This window comes from Prinia subflava, chromosome 1, assembly GCF_021018805.1.
Source record: "Prinia subflava isolate CZ2003 ecotype Zambia chromosome 1, Cam_Psub_1.2, whole genome shotgun sequence".
NCBI lineage: Eukaryota > Metazoa > Chordata > Aves > Passeriformes > Cisticolidae > Prinia > Prinia subflava.
In genome coordinates, this window is record NC_086247.1 from 130,864,305 (window position 1) to 130,884,450 (window position 20,146).

At 35.4% G+C, this 20,146-nt stretch overlaps 1 protein-coding gene across 5 annotated transcripts in view; it reads right to left on the reverse strand.

Moving 5' to 3' along the window:
- Positions 1-20,146, reverse strand: part of AKAP9 (A-kinase anchoring protein 9) — a 112,985-nt gene that overhangs the window by 40,598 nt on the left and 52,241 nt on the right. For all 5 annotated transcript variants that reach the window (XM_063412482.1, XM_063412474.1, XM_063412458.1 and 2 more), the window contains 14 exons: positions 17,644-20,088; positions 15,821-16,034; positions 14,967-15,046; positions 13,593-13,728; positions 13,064-13,185; positions 12,513-12,618; positions 11,842-12,040; positions 11,219-11,315; positions 10,275-10,367; positions 8,604-8,972; positions 7,802-8,014; positions 6,066-6,206; positions 5,421-5,524; positions 4,513-4,718 (listed from right to left, as the gene is read on the reverse strand). In XM_063412482.1, coding sequence (XP_063268552.1) covers positions 4,513-4,718; positions 5,421-5,524; positions 6,066-6,206; positions 7,802-8,014; positions 8,604-8,972; positions 10,275-10,367; positions 11,219-11,315; positions 11,842-12,040; positions 12,513-12,618; positions 13,064-13,185; positions 13,593-13,728; positions 14,967-15,046; positions 15,821-16,034; positions 17,644-20,088 — 4,525 coding nt within the window. The remainder of the gene's footprint in view (positions 1-4,512; positions 4,719-5,420; positions 5,525-6,065; positions 6,207-7,801; positions 8,015-8,603; positions 8,973-10,274; positions 10,368-11,218; positions 11,316-11,841; positions 12,041-12,512; positions 12,619-13,063; positions 13,186-13,592; positions 13,729-14,966; positions 15,047-15,820; positions 16,035-17,643; positions 20,089-20,146) is intronic.

Below are 20,146 nucleotides of genomic sequence, written 5' to 3' on the forward strand. Positions count from 1 at the left end.
CGTTTTCATGTCTTACTGCCCAAATTTGGGCTGGGTTTGGGTGTTTCAAAGTATCTACAGTGATGCAGAAGCTTTAATATCCTCAGAGTAGAAAGGACCTTCATTTGAGATGGACATCGAGCAGCATAAGTATTTCCAAATGCTGTGCCAAAGTACTGGTTAAAGACTGAGTTGAAGGAAAATATATTCCCTCCTGAGCCACCAACACACTTACTGCAGCACCTGATGCTCTTTGGAGGCCACCCATCTTAAGAACTGACCAGGTAAGACCCTGCTTAGCTTCAGAGATCTCACAAAATAAAAGCCCACAGTACAGTAGCACAGCTATAAACAAGATAAAACAACGACATATTAGTTATTGCACAATATAATTCTTTCCTGATGGAGCACAAATCATCTTGGTAATGTTCCTGTTTTCCTTCTCAGGTTTCACCCATAATTCATGTCTTGTCACCCTTCTATTTTAGTAAATTATTTGCTTGAGAGGTACATCTGAATTGTGCAATGATGATTGTGTGTAAAATACAAAAATAAAGATGATACAAAATGACTGCAGAAATGAGCAGTTGGCTGCAAAATCATCTGAACTGGCTGTCTGGAAACTTCTGAAGAAAAACTGAAAAACACCGATGGCGACTCAGAATGTAATTCTTAAAAGCCAGGTTCAGAATATACCTTTTACATTTATCATGTCACTAATACTATTTCTTCTTGCCAGTGACCAGAATAGTACCAACAGGCCTCCACGAACCCATAACAAGCCTTAAAACTCCTGTTTTGTTTATGACAACTCTTTTTTAGTTTGCTTGCATTTCTTATCAATAAATGCAAAATAAATCAATATTAAACAATAAATCAAATTTTGTGATATGAAATATCACAAAATAAAATATCAAAATAATCTGCCTGAAACATAACTATAAAAAATGAGGAAAGAAAACGTGAGCTGTCACTGAAAGTACAATTTGGCACATGGAAACTTTAGCAGTCTCAATAATAACCGAAAACCCCAAAAATTATTAAATGCACAAAAAACTTGGAATAATTCTGTTTATACGATGGGGTTGGTAACCCAAATGATCAATGTAGACAACCATATTATGATTTCCACAAAGTGGAAGTTAAGAACACAAATTCATGTTAAATGTCTTCCTAACTGCACAGTAAAAGTGTCTGTATCTTTTTCCCCTCAAAATGGTCTTAGTACACAGCAGCTTAGTACAGCATCCTTACACATGATTTTCAGTGGTGGAAACAAGAAAAAGAAACATTGTCCAGTCTCATTAATTACCCCTGGCAGCTTAATGTCTATCCTCATTTTGTTTATCCTTATAAGGCTGTTCAGTCTCCCACCCTAACAGAACTAAATCAAATTCCTCTGTCCTGCAATTTTCTTTTTCAGTCAATACAAAATAATAAATAGAATATAACTGACTTAAGCAAAACCATCATCTCTTTGCGTAAACTCCTTCCTTGTAATGAAAGAAAAATCAACGAAAGAAACAAAGGTTTCTGTTGTTTCCTTTGCCATGGAGTATGCAGTTCAGCACATCAGAAGTCATGGCCCACTAAATGTTAAGAAAAGTGCTTAGTTACACGGTGCTTGCTCAGAAGTTTCAGGTACAGAAGTTGTTTCTGAGCTGCCAACTGACCTTTATGAAGCAATACATATTTTGCATCATGTAGAGCCAGTATCTCAGTTTAGTCCTGCGATTCCACTTAGGAATTAATCTTAGGGGTTACAAGTTGAAAACAAAGAATCAGTCTTGTGGCAGCCCAGTGTTTAGCTATTTTTCCTGGTACACTGCTCAGAAATAAGGAGCTCAGAAGATAGGCAAGAGGGTTTAATACTCAAGGAATGCCATAACCTCTCAGGCTTCTCCAGAGCAACTGCATGACTGCAGTCCCTGTAGCCAAGTAAACTCACCAGATTACTGTGCACAAATGGCCATTCACTTCCAATGATATGTTTTATGACTGAAATTTGAACTTTACTCACTCTTCTAGAAATAAAGTCCTGTGCTTGCAGATAACCTAGTCAACGTCCCTCTATAAATGTGCTCTATAAATCAGGTGTGGTTTTAAGTATATGACCTTAATGATACAGCTTTTAAAAATGCCGAAACTCAGCAGAAACAGTAAGCTGAGTTTTGCTTGTCATTACATATGGATTATGTTCAGAAGGTCAGAGAGAATTCACTTCAATAAATACATTATTTTAGTACTTTATTATTAGATTTTTGTTGGTATAAATTTATTCATACATATTTTCTAACTAATTAAAACAGAAGATCTGTTTGGCTGGGTACTAGAAAATATAACAACATGCACACTTTAAAAAAAACCAACAACAGTGTCTACATATTTCTTTACCTTCATAAAATAATGGGGAAAATCTTAAAATTTGTCCTCTCAAGTCATTTAGTGTTAGTATAAAAAATGAATAACAAGAATCCCATTGCTGAAAACACAAACAGAACTGGTCATCTAATTCCATTTGAAGAAAGATCAAATACTCTAGCTGATGAAACAGTAGAACTATTACTATGGCTGCATGACCCCAGTGGCAGAAAGGATGCTGCAGTGTCATTTTGAGAGCAAAAAAGGAGAACTGTGAATACAGCTCCAGTGATACACTACAAATCATACATTTAGCCATGACAGCTACTGTAAGCTTAGCTCTTCTCCAATTTTCACTTTTTACTTTGGTTACTCCTTCCTTCATTGTTATTTCTGAATGTAAGGAAACAAGCAAAAAAGATACTGGAATAAACAACTGGTAGGTGCAGAACTCGAATGCTGCTCTGTACCAAGGAGGAGCATTACAAGAACAGACACCAGGACAAGGAAACCTTACACACCTCTTCAAAATACACTAACAGCAAAAACAAGCTGAAACAATCAAACCTCCTCACCAGTAGAATGGGATAGAGCTTTTTTCTACCTAAAGAGATTCCTCTTTCATCAGAAGATTTCACAGGAAATACGCAAATCATTCCAATCACAGGGCATGCTGTGTGTTTAGACAGTAGCATTATGAAAGCCAAGGATAAGTCAAAATGACAGAGAGGTACTTTTTAACTGTGTTTTGCTACATATATGTAATGCAAATAATCCATATTAAGAATAGTTAATGACAATAATTAGTGACACATACAAGTATACACACTGATGTGCAGGAGCAGGCAAAAAGTGAATGCATCAAAAAATAAGGTCAGAAGCTTAGTTATCCAGTCTGCTATTTGAGGAAAAAGGCAAAACCCCAAAAGCCCTAAGTTTCAGAAGATAATTTTTCTCACAACTAAATATAGTGAAATGTGTAGAAAACAAAAGTTACTTTTTTTTTTAAGTACAAGAAAAAAAGTGCTGTTCACTCGAAAATTTCAGAAATTTTTAGACTACAACTTTATAAATTTCATTGCAGATAACCTTTTGAATGATCAGCTGAAGATGTCTCTGTGCTACAAATTCATACAACCTTTTCCAACTTGCCCCAAGGCTTAATGTGACCTATATTTAAAGCCAGAGGGAATCAATAATATGCAATAATCTACGTTTTGAAAGAAAGAGGTAAAGTTCACCTTCACCAGTTGTATTATTACCCTGTAATAGACACATTCTTAAGACTGAAATGTGGTAACTGGCTTCCAGTTTGTTTTCTCATTCCTAGTAGTTAGAATTCCAGGCAAATCCAGATGTATGATGTGTTTGAAGCTGAACTGATCTGTTGTTCATTAGCTCCCCACAAGATCCAGGATGCATGTGCACAACCTTAATGGTACTAAACGGCAACACAATCGAGCACCTACTCTTGCCCAAAAGAGAAATGGACAGACACTATCCTAGTGCAGCCACAAGAAAATAAACGGAGCCCAGCAGAGCTCTTTGACACTGATATGCAACATCAAAATGCTCCCTCAGTCTTGTGTCAACTAGCACTCCTGCAAACAGCTGATGCGCAAGTGTTGGCAGTTGAGAAGTTCTTGGAACTGTGTCCAAAATGGGATTTGCTTGCAAACACTTCTTTGGGAAGCTACTGCAGCCCACAAGCTCACATACACAGGCCTGTCCCCTGCCAGCTGCCCTCAGCGACCAGTGACACATCTCTGTACTTTTAGTGCCCTGGTGGAGATACAGCCCTTGACACTGGCTCCCATTCCCCATAGATATACAGGGGGGTGTAAGTGGTGCAAGATGCCATGGAGCTATGTTTCATTCTCTTTACCTCCATCAACAAAAACTATTTTTTTTCTTGACTTCTCAATTACTTTCCCATTGGGCTGCAGGCTTTGCGACAGGACCCTAGATGTAACTGATGGGGCATGACCCAGACAGCTCCTCAAATGTTGTCTCTTAAGCAGAGATGTCATATGCATTCAAATGAAAAATGGGTTGTGGGCTTTTTTTCCTTAAAAAAGTTTAATTCAAATATCAAAACTAAGAGTATTTACATCTATCACTAAAGCATGCAAATGACACTTCTTATGAAATATAAAACCATACAAACAGTACCTTTTTCATACCCCACACGGATGCAGGGTTTTATTGACTCCTCTGTCTCAGTGTCCCATCCAGCTTGTTTGGAAGTCTGAACTTTTCCAGACCGATCCAGTAACCCAAGAACATGCTGACCAATTGTCTCCTCCATGGCCACAGTTGTCTTCACAACTTCTAAAAGAATCTTCATGAGTTTTTCATTAGCCTTCTGAAAAATATGCCTGCAGGACAGAAACTAATCAATCCTCTGATCTTTCCCTGATCAGTGGGTTTTACCCTTCATACACTCTTGAAACCAAAGAAGATTTGCAATTGAAATAACAAAATTAAGATTTCTTTTTTAAGGCTAAACCCTACACCATGTAAATACTAAATAAACATTTGTGTTAAAAGTCAGTTCTTTTTACAAATTATGTAAGTATTTATCACTATTTCTACTTTTATCTTGACATTTTATATAGCTATTCTTTTAAAGCAGAGGTGTGCTTTTGCTTGGTATTCATTATAAAAATAATCCTTTCTCAAAATGACAGTTAAAAAAGTTGTTCCTCTACACAGATCAAAAAAGTTACAGAATAGTCAAATGGGATTATAAAATAAGACAATCATACTAATAGAAAGTTAATTCACATATGTACATACATTATGTATATAAATATGTGTACAAATAATGTTTATGATTCAACATGTGTATTACAAAATCTATAGTAAAATAGGCTAAGATTTGTCTATGCCATTACATTGGCTTTATAAAAAATAAGATACTTTTTAACCTAAAGTACATAAACTTAGAAATATGGTTTTCTAGAACAAAAGACGTACATTATCAGCAGTCAGAATAAAGCTTATAAATATTACTAATTTAACAGCAAGAACATGATTATCAAAATTTAAGAAAATATTTTCTCAACAGTTCTAAGCACCTTTCTTTAGAAAGAAGAGCTGAAGGTGTTTCATCAGGCTTTCTTCCCACATCTTCATGCTCAAGGATCCGCTCTCTCGCATTGTTTTGGTTTTCATTTTCATTCTGAGTAAGTTTTGGCAGAGGGAGAGAAAACAAAAAGGACAGGAATCCTGTCATGTCAGAATCAACATATTCTTCTTATGTATGGTAGAATATGAAATTTAAAACCTAAATTAGTTGTCATTTCCTTTTTAATACTCCTGCACCAAATTACAAACCAAGTAATACTCTTCCTATGTGGAAAAAATATTAACAAAAACAAATCAGGAAATCCAAGGCAGGGCCAACTGGAAAGAACTTTGTTACACTGATTAAGCAGTTGTATTTTCTGTTTGTGTTGCTATAGCAATATGAAAATTGAGTTTACTTAAGGAAATAGCTGTAGCAATAATCCCACCTTCGAGCTGTTCAACCAGCTTTTGCTTACCTGAAGTCAAAAAGCAATGCTTACTACTATCACCTCTGGAATCTTACAGCTGCTCTGCTCCAGCACGACCCAACATCTTTTAGAAAAATGCATTACACAGAAAGAATAACAGTGAACAGCAATCTTTTACTGGCTTTACATGCCACAGTTGCCCAGAAAGTCAAAGTCCATATTTACCTCTGTCTGTGTGCTGTTGTTTTGTAACTCACAACACAGCCTCTCTTTTCCGGGTATGGAATGTTGTTTCAATGATTCCAGTTCTTCTAACAGCATTCTCTCTCTCTCTGCAACCAGGCTGTCATTCTCCATTGAGACACGCTAAGAAAGAAGTGTTATAGAGGCTCACACAGTTTCTTAAGCTTCTGAGTAAAGTGAGTCCTGTCACTTCTAATTCTTTACAGACCTTGAACAATGAAATTTCAGTCCATCTCTTTAAATAATTACAAAACCACTGAAAGCTTTCTAGAATGGAATACAGCTAAAAAATAGTTCAACCCTCCTTAACATTTTCACATCATTTTTATGCTCTCTAGGAAATACAATGGTCACAATGCAAACTGGAGGCAATTTCTGAATATTACATGCTATAACATGTTTCGCACAAGAAAAAAAAAAGGAATAACTTATTTTTATAAAAACCCTACACACATTCTCTTTTAGAAGAGCTAGAAGTGTTCATGGCTTAAACACAATGCATTTCTATGTAGTTCTTATCAACATACATACTTGGCATCAAAAACCAAAAAAACCCCAACAGCCTAAATTCTACTTAATGATTTTTATCAGTTACCAGAATTTGCAACCCTGACAAAGATGCAGTTACAAACTGAAAAAAAAAGGTAAAAGGAGAAAGTATGCATATATAAGAAGGAAAGATTATCAGGATAAATGATTCTAGGACACATTCAAAGCAGCAAGGAGAGACAGCTGATGTTGCTGGAAACAGTTCCTAAGGTACAAGTGACTGACTTTCTAGATTCCAGAACTCCTTGAGCCCAAACTTAAACAGAGCAGAACCAGGTCTGGAAAAGGTCTGAAGCTCCACTTCACAGTGAAAGTACAGAATTTTAGAATTCACTGATTACTAGCTTCGTGTGCATTTGGTAGTGTTACACTGCAGAAATTAAATCAGAGCAAGACACATTCTTCTAGATCCTGTTCACTTTGTCTTTCAGTGGAAGGAATCCTTGAAAGACATGTCTATAACTGAAATTACTTTTTAAGTGGTATTAATTAAGATACACTAATGAGTTTCATTAAGACACCTGCTACAGGCTTTAAATAGATACAGAGTGACCCAAAGTTAAGTTTGAAAAGGCAAAGAAACATTGAGGTTTCCCACCAACACCCACAGATACTGTTTCATTCTAAAAGTTGGTAAGGACTTACTTTCCAGAACTGGGGCAAAAAAATCCAAAAATACCAAAACACATTGTTGGAGGAAGCCACTCATACTGTTCAAGTCAGAATGAAGAAAAATGAAGAATTTTATGGCCATTGTGGCCATGGTTGGTGGCTTCATTCATGTAAATGGCTGCTAGCCTGCATCCTACACAGGGCCATGTATCTGGGAGGTGGCAGGATAGGCAGTGCCTCCCCACTCACTCTCTTCTGGCTGCTGTGCAGCACTGCAGGTTTGCTCCCCCTTTAGAAGTCTAAATCTATCCATCACTGTCTGAGCTTTGATTAAAAAATGTATCTTCCATAAATATACGCACATAAGGGTTTGTATGTACACACACACACACACACAGAAAGAGAGGTATGTGTGCACACGAGTGTGTATGCACGCACATGGAGAACACGTGCTTGCCTCTCTCTCCCTCTAAATAGATATCAGTCATTAATATGAATGTGCCCGGTGCTGTTCCTTTGTTAAACTGTATTAATTCACTGCTTGAATTCGGTATTACCTCAGCTAACTGCACTTTCAGGCTCTCCAGCTCTGCCAAGAGCTGGTCCTGGTTTTCCTTCTGCCGCTCCATTTGCTGCATGTGCCCGTGCCGCAGCAGCTCGGTGGCCTGCTGGTGCTCCTGGCACTGCCGCACCAGCTCCTGCCGCATGTCCTCCAGGCGCTCCTCGTACAGCAGCAGCTGACTGCACGCTGCCGCCGCCTCGCCGCAGCGCTGAAACAGGGCAACTATTTTAGCATCTTATGGTCAACAACTGCTCCTAGGAAATATTTGAATAAACTTCAGAAAATGCCTTCATAAACGAAGGTAGCTGGCATGAAAGCATTATTGTGTTGCCTGTTTCTTGGATAGTCTAGGCTTAGAATTATTCTCCATTAAAAAAGATAATTTTTTTCCAGTAACTCTCAACAGTATTAATGCTTTTTATGACTCCTTTTTATCTTATTTATTTTAACTCAGCTCCACCTCATGTTTGTGAAATGCTAACTATGTGCTTTAAATCACTTTGATAATTTTTGTGTTCAGCTGATATCCTTTATCACATGAGACTCAAACTGTTTAAGCACTATTTTTAATCTGTTCTTTGTATAAACACTCAAATATAACCTAGTTTACAAAGAGTCTTTAGACAATTTATTATCTGTAACCTAGCTGGCATCATATTCCCTTCCTTAGGCATAGCACACAGGAAAGAAGGGTAGATAATTTAGGTCTGAAGCTTTCAACCCTTTGAAAGGGAAAAGAAAATATTTAAATGGAATTTTAATCTCAAGTTTTTCTTTTCTGTTTTTTTAATACTTACTGGTGTTTCTTCTGCTGTAAGACCTTTGCTATGGGAAAAAAGTTCTTCAGAAATCACTGACGTATGTGTTGTCTGTCCTAATATGTCATCAGGGCTGCTATTAGAATGAAGATGTTCTCCAAGTGAGTTGATCTCTCCAGACTCTTCACTGAGTTCCTTGCAAAGTGATTTCAATCCTTCTTCATTCTTACTGCCTTTTCCAGTTGCTTTTCTAAGAAGGCTGTCAACTTCTTCCTCATTGTGCTGCTTTTTAATTCTAAAATGTTTTCTTTCTGGATGTACAATCTGGACTGGTGCTTCTGCCTTCTGCCTCGCAATTCCTGACAATTCAGTCTGTTTGGCAAATGCTACACTCATTGACACAATAACCTGAAAAAATAAGAGAAGTCTGTATTAGTTAATACTTCACACCATCTCCTGTTACTGAAGAAATCTCATAGATAACCATCAACAATAAAAATGTAAATAAAAAATTCCCAGAGGAAAACAGAAAGATAAAAGAACAAAGATATCTTGTCAATCTTGAAAATGGTCACATCTTAAAATACGGACATATTTAAGGTAGTTTAATGAACTACAATGCTGTTTTCAGTTACAGCAGATTATTTAGCATGGAAATAGCAAGTTTTTTTAAAAAGATCTGATTAGATGACTTCAAAAAGTGCTCGCACACAGACTCAAGAGCTGTGCTAAGCCTGCTCTGTCTAGCCAAGCATCCTATGTAAAAGTTTGACTGACATGGAATTTTGGGCTGTATAAAGGAAGCAGTGCCATGAGCTTGACACTTAGCGCAGGAATTTTACTTGACCAGAAAGAAATTACTGGCACTAGTTAGCTGCAGTTGCAGTTACAACAGGCTGATAACTTCTGTGTTGCTAATACAAATAAACCCCTTTTCCAATCATGTGAGCACTTCTATTCTAGATTTAGAATACACAACAAAAAGTGTGAAAAAATAGTATAATAGATACAGAAGTGCTACACTTGAAAATACCAAATTCTTCCTTTATGGAAAATTTGAATTTAAACTGATCTTAACCAATACAATATCTGTTTCCTCATAAAGAAAGGTTTTCCTGGCAGCAGATATTTTTTTTTATTCTGCAAAGAATTGGAAACTTTTTTGTAAATCAGAAACTAAGTAAATCCATAAACAAATATACTCTACCTATAAAACCGTACTTTTACTTCTCATGTTTTAGTCACTAGATCCAAAAAAACCCCTATGCATTTTACAAAGCACATTAAAATGCCTAATAAAAAATGATCAGAAAATAGTATTAAACAGTCAAGTGCAAGTCTTTTGAGCTGACCTGCTTTTAAGCCTATGGTAGCAAGAAATACACTCTAAGTCTCTAAATTTTTAAAATAAATTCTAGTGCAGAATATGGTAGCATGTTGTCTATTTCCTCTGAAGTTTTAAACACCACCACTACAATCCATATGAATAGAAATCATGAGTTAGGAATAGGACACATAGGTAAGAAACCCCAAAATGTTCTAGAATTTTTTAAGGCTTTCCCATTCAGAAGCCAAATGAAACAATTCCTTTTAAATAAATCATATAAAAGTTAGCATATTCTACAACAAACTTCCTAAATACTTGGAAATGGCAAATACAAATGACATATTTTTTAAACATATTTTAAGGTAACAAAATAAAAGTAATACCTTTGCTACTTCTTCTTCTAATCTTTCTTGGTACTGCTTTTGGAGCGACTGAACAACATCCAGATCATTCTGCATTTCCATCTCTCTACCAAACTGTAAGAAAAATATGAAATCTCAGATCATGTATTTATGATGAAACCATTTCATTAGTTTCAATTTCAATCCAGCAAGAAATTTTTTTCCTCAATTAGGTTTTCTCTATCTTATACAAATCAAGTAATTTTCTACCACAACACAGAAGAACAGGGTAAAAGACTTTGCCTCGTTTCTGCTTCAGAATGAATTTTAAAAGTAGAGTTTGCAACAACTCTCCTTCCACAACTATTTGAAATGTCAAATGCAGTGAAACCAGGTCAGGAAGCACAGAATCACAGTACAAAACAACACTACTATTTTGCAAAATGCAGAATTTTTGAGCTAGGTTTCCAGCAATCCTAGGTGAGGAATGCATGGGGTCTTTCCCATTTGCACTTGGTCTCTTAAAATCTTAGGTGTTACTTTTCCAAAATCTCTCCTAAACTGTGCAGCATGTACTACAAAAGTCCTGGGATTTCACTTAAATTGCTCCTTTCATAACTCGTGTTTAAAGAAAAATCACAATATTTTAAAGATTCCTGAAGAAGTCCCAGAATTTGAACACTAATTCTCTCCCACTTTAGTAAGAAGCAGCCAACTAAAAGGTCTTGTTTCAGAGATAAAATAAAGAAAATAAACTTAACCCAGCACCAATAAACCAAGTTTTCTTGATCATATTTCCCAGATATGTTTTTCAGCAAAAGTTAAATATTTTTCCTCTAACATGGACAAATAGTATAGTACAGTACTAAGACAATAACTACCTTAATCTACCAAGTGTTAGTCTGTATTTCAATTTCATCTAAGAAGCTAGAGCATCTGAATTATGTCACTCATATATATTAGCTATCAACTGAGTTTCATCATACCTCTAATGCTTTATCTGTTTTTTTCTGATGAAGATTTTCTGTGCATTTTACTTTCCTGAAGACTTCTTTTAACTTTCTTTCTGAATCTGAGGATACACTAAAAAGATACAAAAAGCAGAAAAGGGAAATAATAATAATAAAAAAAATCAGTATTTCACTATCCATGAAAACCAGAATGTGTCAAGTGGAGCTAAAGTTTACCATAATCTTTATTACTAACTATCATTCTAGAAAATAATTAATTTCAGGCAACTACATCTACACAATAAGTCTTTAAATGTAAAGGATAGTGCCTGAAGTTTTGAGGATTAAATGTAGTCTACTGAGTTAAAGTTTTGAAACTGCTGCTATAAAGCTCATATATAGGAAATTACTTTTATACATTATTCCATTTATCAAATCTTCTATTAACTATAAATGCTGCTCTACTTAATTTGCAAAGTTTATGTATTTTCTTTATAAGACTCTTAACAACTCCCGAAGGAACAAAACTACAGAAGAGCAATATGTTTATAAAGGATTTCTTGAATTCTGAAGTAGAACAGAGAGATTCACACAAATGGTTATTTGAAACACTTCTTGAATGAGCACGAAGTTATGAGCATTGAAAAACTGATTAATACCTTGTGTGGGCAGAGGATACCTCAGCAATCTGAAGCTTATCCTGCAGATGGACAAGCTCTGCAGTGTACCTCTCCTGACTTTCTTTCAGCTGCTGTTGGAAATAGGACCGGAGGTGTTCCAGTTCTTGAGCATGCTGCTCCTCAAGTTGTTTTTTAAGGTTCCCTATCTGCTTTGAACAGTAATCTTGAATCGCAGGATCTGGATATAGGTTATGTGAAGCAGCGGGTTAGAAGGACGGATGGACCGACAGAAAGAAAGAATGAAAGAAAGAAAGGAAGAAAAGAAACAAACTAAATTAACTTCTTCACACATATTTAGCAGTGATGGACGGAACAATTAATGTAGTTAAAAAAATTTCTGACGTACTGTCAACTACTTTTCCCTAACAAAGAATGATAAATTAATCTTCCATTCTGTAAAATAGTATTTGATATGGGTAAGAAATTGTAATTGTGGAAAACTAAAAAACACAAAATCAAAAATGAAGCACAGAATATAATTCTGAAAAAAATTACAGAATTAAGGAAATCAGAGTATTGTACTGCAAAATCAGAAAAAATCTCTTGTGTTCAAGTTGTAGTAAGATATATATCAGTTAAAATTAAAAGTAATTGTTTTTTCTTTCTCTCTGAATATACATACATTAAAAACAGCATACAAATCTTTTTACCCATTAGATCCTGTGAAGGAGTCTGCAGACTTTCCTTTCCTATTTCCATATGGATAGGTTCCTCTTCTTTCCTCCTTTCTGAAGACGACAGCTTTGGTTCCTTGACCTAAATAACAATCAAGTAAATGCAATTAACAGCAATTTGTCTAGTAGTAGCACAAAAATATTATATCCAGTGCTGCACTCCCAGCAGGAGAGAGAAATGGACATACTGCCACAAGTCCAGCAGAGTTACAAAGCAGACAGGAGGGTTGGAGCATTTGTTGTACTAGGAGAGGTTGGAAGAGCTGGACATGCATAAATTGATGAAGAAAACGTTGCCCACTGGGCTTGTGAAGTATCAAAATTCATCTGGGCACAGTCCTTGGCAGCCTTTCCTAGCGGACACTGCCTTGGAGAGGGGCTGGGTTAGATGAACTTCAGAGTGTCTCCTAACCTCAACCAGTCCACAATTCTGTGACATGGACAGCATGTCCTTCCGCAGTCACTCAGAAGGAATTAACTCAACAGAAGATTCAAATGCTCATGTTCTCCATGCTATAAAAGGTTACCTGTTTACACTCTGCCACCAGCTGTGTTTGAAGCGCTTTCAGCCTGCTGTACTCTTCCATTATCTTGCGGAGAAGCGCATCCATACGTTCTTGCACAGTTAAATTACACAAAGAACCAGGGACTTTAAAAAAGAAAACAAATATTTTATCATAAATTTTAATACAAGTGATTTGTTCACAAGTTCTGCCCTGAAGAATTGTCTGATAGACACTACAGAATACTGAAACAAGTGAAGCTCTTCCAGATTTTGAAGGCATTTTTATAAGTATTGTTACATATGCATTTTTTAGTTGGACTGCTAGCTTCTTCTACAAAAGGAAGAAGAGGAAGGGAAAAACCCCAAACACTTTTTCCATCAATATCCACGAAAATGAAAACAGTGTAAGAAAACATCCATAATAAAAAAGAAATCTCTAAAACAGCTATTTAAGCTCATAAATTAGTACTTGAAAAAGTAATGGCAAAATTGCCAGAGAGAAATAGTTTAAATAAGTACTTTTAACCAGCATGATAGTATAAAGTCATTACCTTGAGCTTGACCTCTGTGTAGTGGTAATTCTACACTCAGTTTTTCTGTCACAGCAGGTTCACAGAAAATTTCCTGCTCCCTATCACCAGCTTCTACAGCAGGTGAAGAAGTTTCATTCTGACTGCTACACAAAACCTGTATAACAAATCAAACAAAGTGAAAAGAAAAGAAAAAAAGTTGCTATTATTTTATCAATCACAATTCACAAATAAAACAAAAAAAATAGTTAGAAAGTAGTATTTTGTGAGCATTAACTTCAGTGAAAACGATGGCATAAATGTTCTGTTGACTCCTAAGAACTTAGACAATCTTTAAAACTCCTGATAAAATTAACAGATATGAAAAGACTTTTCAGCTAAAGCATAAATGCATGTTTTCAAATCTGTATTTAATTTGGAACTGTCAAGTACTAAAATCTTATAGAGAAAGGCCTTCTTTAATTATGTGGAAAGCAAATTTACATTTTAAATGTCTCATTCTCATAATCTGCAATTTTACTTGGAAGAGGAATTCCCTACAGCAGAAATCTGTATCTTTTTAGGGATTACAGCTCATTTTGTTTTTTAAGTGCTGAACAAATCAGATAAAAGGGTATAGCATAAAAAACATTCACAATGGGCAGGCAAAAAGAAGATTTATCCATATGATTTCTGAAGATAAATGATACTTGAAAAGAAACCACTTGCTCAAAGCACAGTGGGATTCTTTATTTAAAGATTTTATATTCAACAAACACCAAATTCAACTTATAAAAGTGAAACTATAATTCCTCTGACAGCTCAACAAAAGGATCACACAAATAGGCAGCATTTTTCACACTGTGAAGAAACTCATGCCAAGCACTCTCACTTAGCTGCTACTTTTTGTGAGCTATCATGGAATCCTGCTTAATCTCTCCTATGCTGGATCTTAAGTTAAAATCCTGCTATTCACTTTCCCAAAAAAAATCTTTATCTTTGATAAACTGCAGCTCAGAAAGAAATTACTATCTTATTGCAGATATGAGAGGTGATGCCCTGTGCATCAATGTGTGTGACATCAGACTCCTGAATCAAAAACATATATCCAGAAACAAAGAGAAAGGAGAAAAGTACTTCCAAACAAGTAGAGATGAGATCAACATTGGCTAGAAGATTATGTGTAAGACAAAAGACTTGTATTTTGTACACCAGTTTAAGGGGAAAAAATACAAAGCCATTTGCAATGCTGTTTTGGAAGCTCAGGTTTAGCAGTCTCTGTTTTGAGATCAATACAAAGAGAAAAGCTGCAAAGAAAACATACAAAAATAACGTAGAAAAATATGAAGACTCACTAACCACCATTTCTTGTTTTCCAAATTTTCATTTTGAAAAAGGCTCTTTGTTAAGACTTACCTGAACCAGCCTGGAACATTCCTCAGTGACAGCTTCATTCAGTTTTTCTATTAGTATTTGTGTAGATTTCCCTTCATCATCTACAAATACAAATTATTCATATTATTTTTAAACACTAGATGCACAATAACTTTTCAAAGGCCTAATTTCCTGCCTCAGTGAGGCTGCCTCTTCAGCTTGAGGAACAGCACTTTTTTGGTTCCTCTCTTTATTGTTACAACACATGGACAGTTTCAACCATCACAGTTGAGCTGTAGGTTCTAGAAGAGCAAGAGATAAGAAATGGCTTTGTGTATTAATGACCCCCAGAAAGATAAAAGTGTACAGATACTCAGTGGAGGGAGAAGAACTTATGCAAAAAAATTGAACAAGGGCAAAACAAGGTATAAAAGAAAAAGCTGGGATAGAAAACCATCATGATAACATAAAAGCTCAGTGAGGCAAAAAGTAGTACCAAAGTTTACTTAAAGTGTGCAGGGAGTCAATGCAGAACTACAAAGAAAAAAAAAAATAACAAGTCCAGAAATACTTTGCTGGTGAATTTGCTGATTATTTTACCTTATAGGTGAATCTACTATATTGTTCTTTACAATTAATTGAGCTAATATAAACAACAAACAGTGAGTTGTAATACTTTTGATTCCTTATTTTTTTATATACTTTCCTTTCAAGTTACCTTAGTAATAGACTGCATGTACTGGGTAAACAATTTGTTGAAAAAATACTTCAAAATATTCTATAAAAACAATTTATTAGACAGCTAGATGCACAAATTCTTGGGTTTGTTTGGTTGGGACTTTTTAAGAGACTATTTTTCATAGAGGGCTTCATTCTCATAACTTTGGTCAAGTTACCTGCTTGTTGAAACTTCAGGTTCTGGAGCTCCAGCTGATGCATTCTTTTAAGATCAGTCATCTCTTGCATATGATTATGAACAAGCTCCTCTTTAAGACTGCAAAGTGCCCTCTCTTTTTCTGCCTTCAAGGACTCACAAACCTGGTCCACATGAGCTGAATAAACCAGGGATAGGCAAATCCGCTGTGCTTCCATTTGTAGTTGCAAATCAGTCTTTGAATATAAAAACACAATTTAAAAGAGTGAGAAACAAGAAAATAGGTCTATCTTTGGAAATTACTGAGATAAATAATGTGTTGAATGGAATGCCGCATATATGGTATGCATAAGGTAAATTTAAATATATGTAGTTTGGAAAGTTGAGTTTTAAAAAGATAGTAAGACACTTCTTCAACTTAGAATAAAAAATTAAAGTCAACAAAACTCAATACACGTCAATTCCTATTTTGCAGCAATAAAATCCCAATGAATTTTAACCCAGCGAAGCAAGAGCAATATCATTAGTACCGGATTAGTTAAGAAAGTGTACTCTCAACACAGAGAAAAGATTGTATTATTAGCAGATCTTAAAAACATTGATTTTGAAGGCTTCTAGTTCCAGTCTGCACTTTGGGCATATTAATGCTAAAAAAACCCCCAGATGTTTGGGATATGACACCAGGGACCTACTTAGAGCTGAAGTTTGAAAAGGTTTTTAGACACCTCTGGACCACAGTAATTTTTAGTTGTATGCAGGAAATTATAAGACCCTTGTCACAACCTTATTAAAAACCAACCAACCATCCAACCAACCAAAAATGCCTAAACCAAACCATCAGAACGCTAAAGCTCTTTTTTATAATCTCACAACTGTTTCCAATGTGGTTTTGCTTGTGATTTTATTTCTTAGGAAGTGAATGAATTGTGAATGAACAATGAAGTGAATGAACAATGCAATATTAGGCAGTTGGTGGTATTAGTTCACTGTTAGGTTGACTTCTGTAACACGAAAAAAAAAGTTTAAAAAAATAGTAAAAGTCTGGTTAACATCTATTTCCACAGAACACTTAGTTGCATACATCTTGCAGCATGCCACTGAACTTCACCAGTGTATGTAAATTTAAATTTATATATAGATTTATGATTCCACCACCTAATAAAATACTGGTAACTCAGTACTTAGCTACTTATATTGACAAATAAGAATCCTTTCCTTGTTACGTACAATTAATTTACAATACCAAGAAATACAAGCAAAATTGCTCCAGCAAAACTTAATAGTTAGACTCACACGATATGCATTCTGCTTATCACATCCAGATAAATTTCTTAAAAAGTGATAGCCACATAAACAACAACAAATTTGATAATGTAATTTTAGTATTTCACAAGTTTGATAGTTGAAAAGTTTGGTCAAAGATGACTGATGAAGTTTCATTATTTTTTATACTGTTTGAGTACTTAGAGAACTGAAAAACTAATCACAGAATAAAAAATTATGTTCAAAATAAGTGTTCCCCTACTAAGTAAGTGAAATGCTGCATCAAAATATGAAGTGCTCTGGTAGTCTTCTTACCTTTTTGTTGTTGCTGTTGATTTAATTAAATGCAAGGGAAGAATATATTTTCATTCAAAAAGCATCCTCATACATATTGACTATGCTTATAATGCTGGTAATTTATGTAACCTCTGTCAACCACTGGTCACAACCCTTTCAACCACTGACACACACATCTATACTTCAAAGCAGCCAATTGGAAAAAATATGATGCAAATTTTCATGTGTAAGCGCATACAAATTTTCATAGTTAAAGTATTTTCTATACTGTTTTACATCACATACCTGCTCTGATTTTAAGGCATCCACTTGCTGCTGAAGTTTATTTTCACTCTGTGTAACAGCTGCTAATGATGTTTGCTCTATCGGCCTCTCTGGCATCCCATGCAAATGTTCCACAGCAGGTTGCTGTTCTGGTTCCAGCACTTCCTGGACCTCCTTCCTTTTTGTTACCTCATGGCTGCAGTCTTTCCCAGAACTTAGATTACCGCGTGAATTTATTCCTTCACCAGCTTTACTCCTTGAACTAGGGGCTTTATTCCTACCTTTAGATGCCGGAGTAGCAGTCTTTAGAGATTTTCCTTTAGAGCATTTTTTCTTAGAGTCATTACTATTACTATTTGTTCTCTGAACATGACTACTTGTGACTTCTAGTTCTTTACATTTTACTAGAATTTGCTCTTTCTCATCTTTTAAGGATTTGACTTTTTCATTTAAAAGACAGATTTCATTATCCTTTGACTTTAACTGTTCAGAGAGATCAGAAAGTCTTAGAGATAATTCCACTTTCTCACGCTGAGTAACCTGAAGCTTTTCCATAAGTTCTGTTGCATCTTTCTCAACAACTTCTCCAGCCTCAAATATGTCTTCCCTGGACACCTTTATTTCTTTACTCCCTTCAAAACTAGAGGGTTTAGTTTTAAATAAAACTGGTCTATTGCTTTGTAAGTGGCAGATTTTTTCATTCAAAGCTTTGAGTTTGCTTTTATATTCAGCTTCCTGCTTTTTCTTGTTCTCTTCTAATTCAGTTTTTGCCTTCAGAAGACTTGCACATTCATTCTGTAGTTCCTTATAACTAGCTTCAAGGTTTTTTTCAGTCAATGAAAAGGTACTCTTCTGCCTTTCACTATCCTCTTGGAGGATACTGTTTTGGCTTTTAAGTTGCTCATTTTCAGTAATCAGCTTTTCTATTCTTTTCTGTAAGTCCAAAATTTCTGTCTTAGAGCTAACACTACCGTTACAAAGTATGCTTTCTTCAGAGCATACCAACATATTTTTTAATTTCTCCTCTAGAGTTTCATTTTCCACCTTAAGAACACTATTTTGTGTTTCTAGTTCTGAACATTTTTTTTGAAGGTTATCTTCTCTCTCCCTCATTTGTTCCTGCATCAACTCAGTTTTAAGCTGCAGCTCTTGTATTTCTTGTTCAAGGGTACCCTTCTCTTTTTCCTCTTGCCTCAGCACTTCAATCTCCTTCTCCAGTTCATGGATTTGAAGTATCATTTCTTCAGATTTAGAATTTACAATAGACTGCTGTAAATCTTTCAGGTTCGTAATCTCTAAAATCAACTGATTTTGCTTTGTGATTAAGTTGTCCTTTTCATATTGCATGGCTTCTATCTTTTGACTCATTTCATTTTGTACTTCATCTAACTGCTGTTTATGGTGCATGTTCAAATTGTGTTTAAGACTTTCCATGTTCACCATGTGCTCTTTTGCTAAGTCTTCTTTAAGCCTGGAAAGTTCTTCTTCATGACTAAACAGAAGATTTGTCCTCAGTCTCTCTAATTCTGCTTCTTGAGATTCTGCCATCCTGTCCAAAACCGCATCCTTCTCCCTTTCTAGCATTTCAAGTTTTATTTTGTAATTTGTGATTTCTGCCTCATGTTTTAATTCCAAATCCTTCCTAAATTCAGAGGCAGAAGCCAGCTGAGTTTTTAAATCTTCAATCACAAACTGGTATTTTTCAGCTTCGTTTAATCTACATTCCATATCCACTATAGTTTGCTTGGCTCTTTGAACCTGCTCTCTTGAAAAATTCAGTTCTTGAAGAAGATCCTCAATTCTAGTTTGTTGAAGAGATTTCTCTGTTGCAGTAACTTCCATCTGTTGTGACAATTCTTGCTTCATTTTTTCCCTTTCCTTATCTGCATCCTGCAATTTCACATTCAATTCATTAATTTTAATATTCATTAAATGCATTTGATCTTTATTAACATTCTCATTAAAACACTGACTTGAAGTTTGCTCCAATTCTACTTTCTGTTGCAAAAGACGCCGTTCCATTTCCACTGCATGCTGCTTTATTAATTCTTGCTTCATTTGTACAATCTGCTGGCCGTGCATTTCATCTAATTCAGCCTGAAGTTGTGCCAGTCTCCTTTGTGTTTCTAATTCCATTCTTTGCACAATGTCAGCTTCAGACTGGCTGTCTTTATAACATCGTTTCTGCAGTTCTTCCACAGTTCCCATTAATTGTTTTATTTCATCAGAACATTGTCTTTCTTTCTGTTTGTAGGTGGTAAGTTCAACTTTCATATTACTTATCTGCTGGTTCCTCAGTGAAATCTCTTCTTTCAATTCTTCAAGTAATTTGTTGACATCTGATAATTTTTCCTTTAGCTGAAATGAATTTTTTTCCTCTTCTCCAAGTTTTGCTTCCAGCTCTTCAACTAATGCTTCTTTTTCTTGTAATTTACTGAATTCTTCTCCCTCTTTTTTCTGTTTTTCCTTTAAAATGAGGAAAATCATATTCTTATTTTTAGCTAATTATCTGAACATGTAAGAA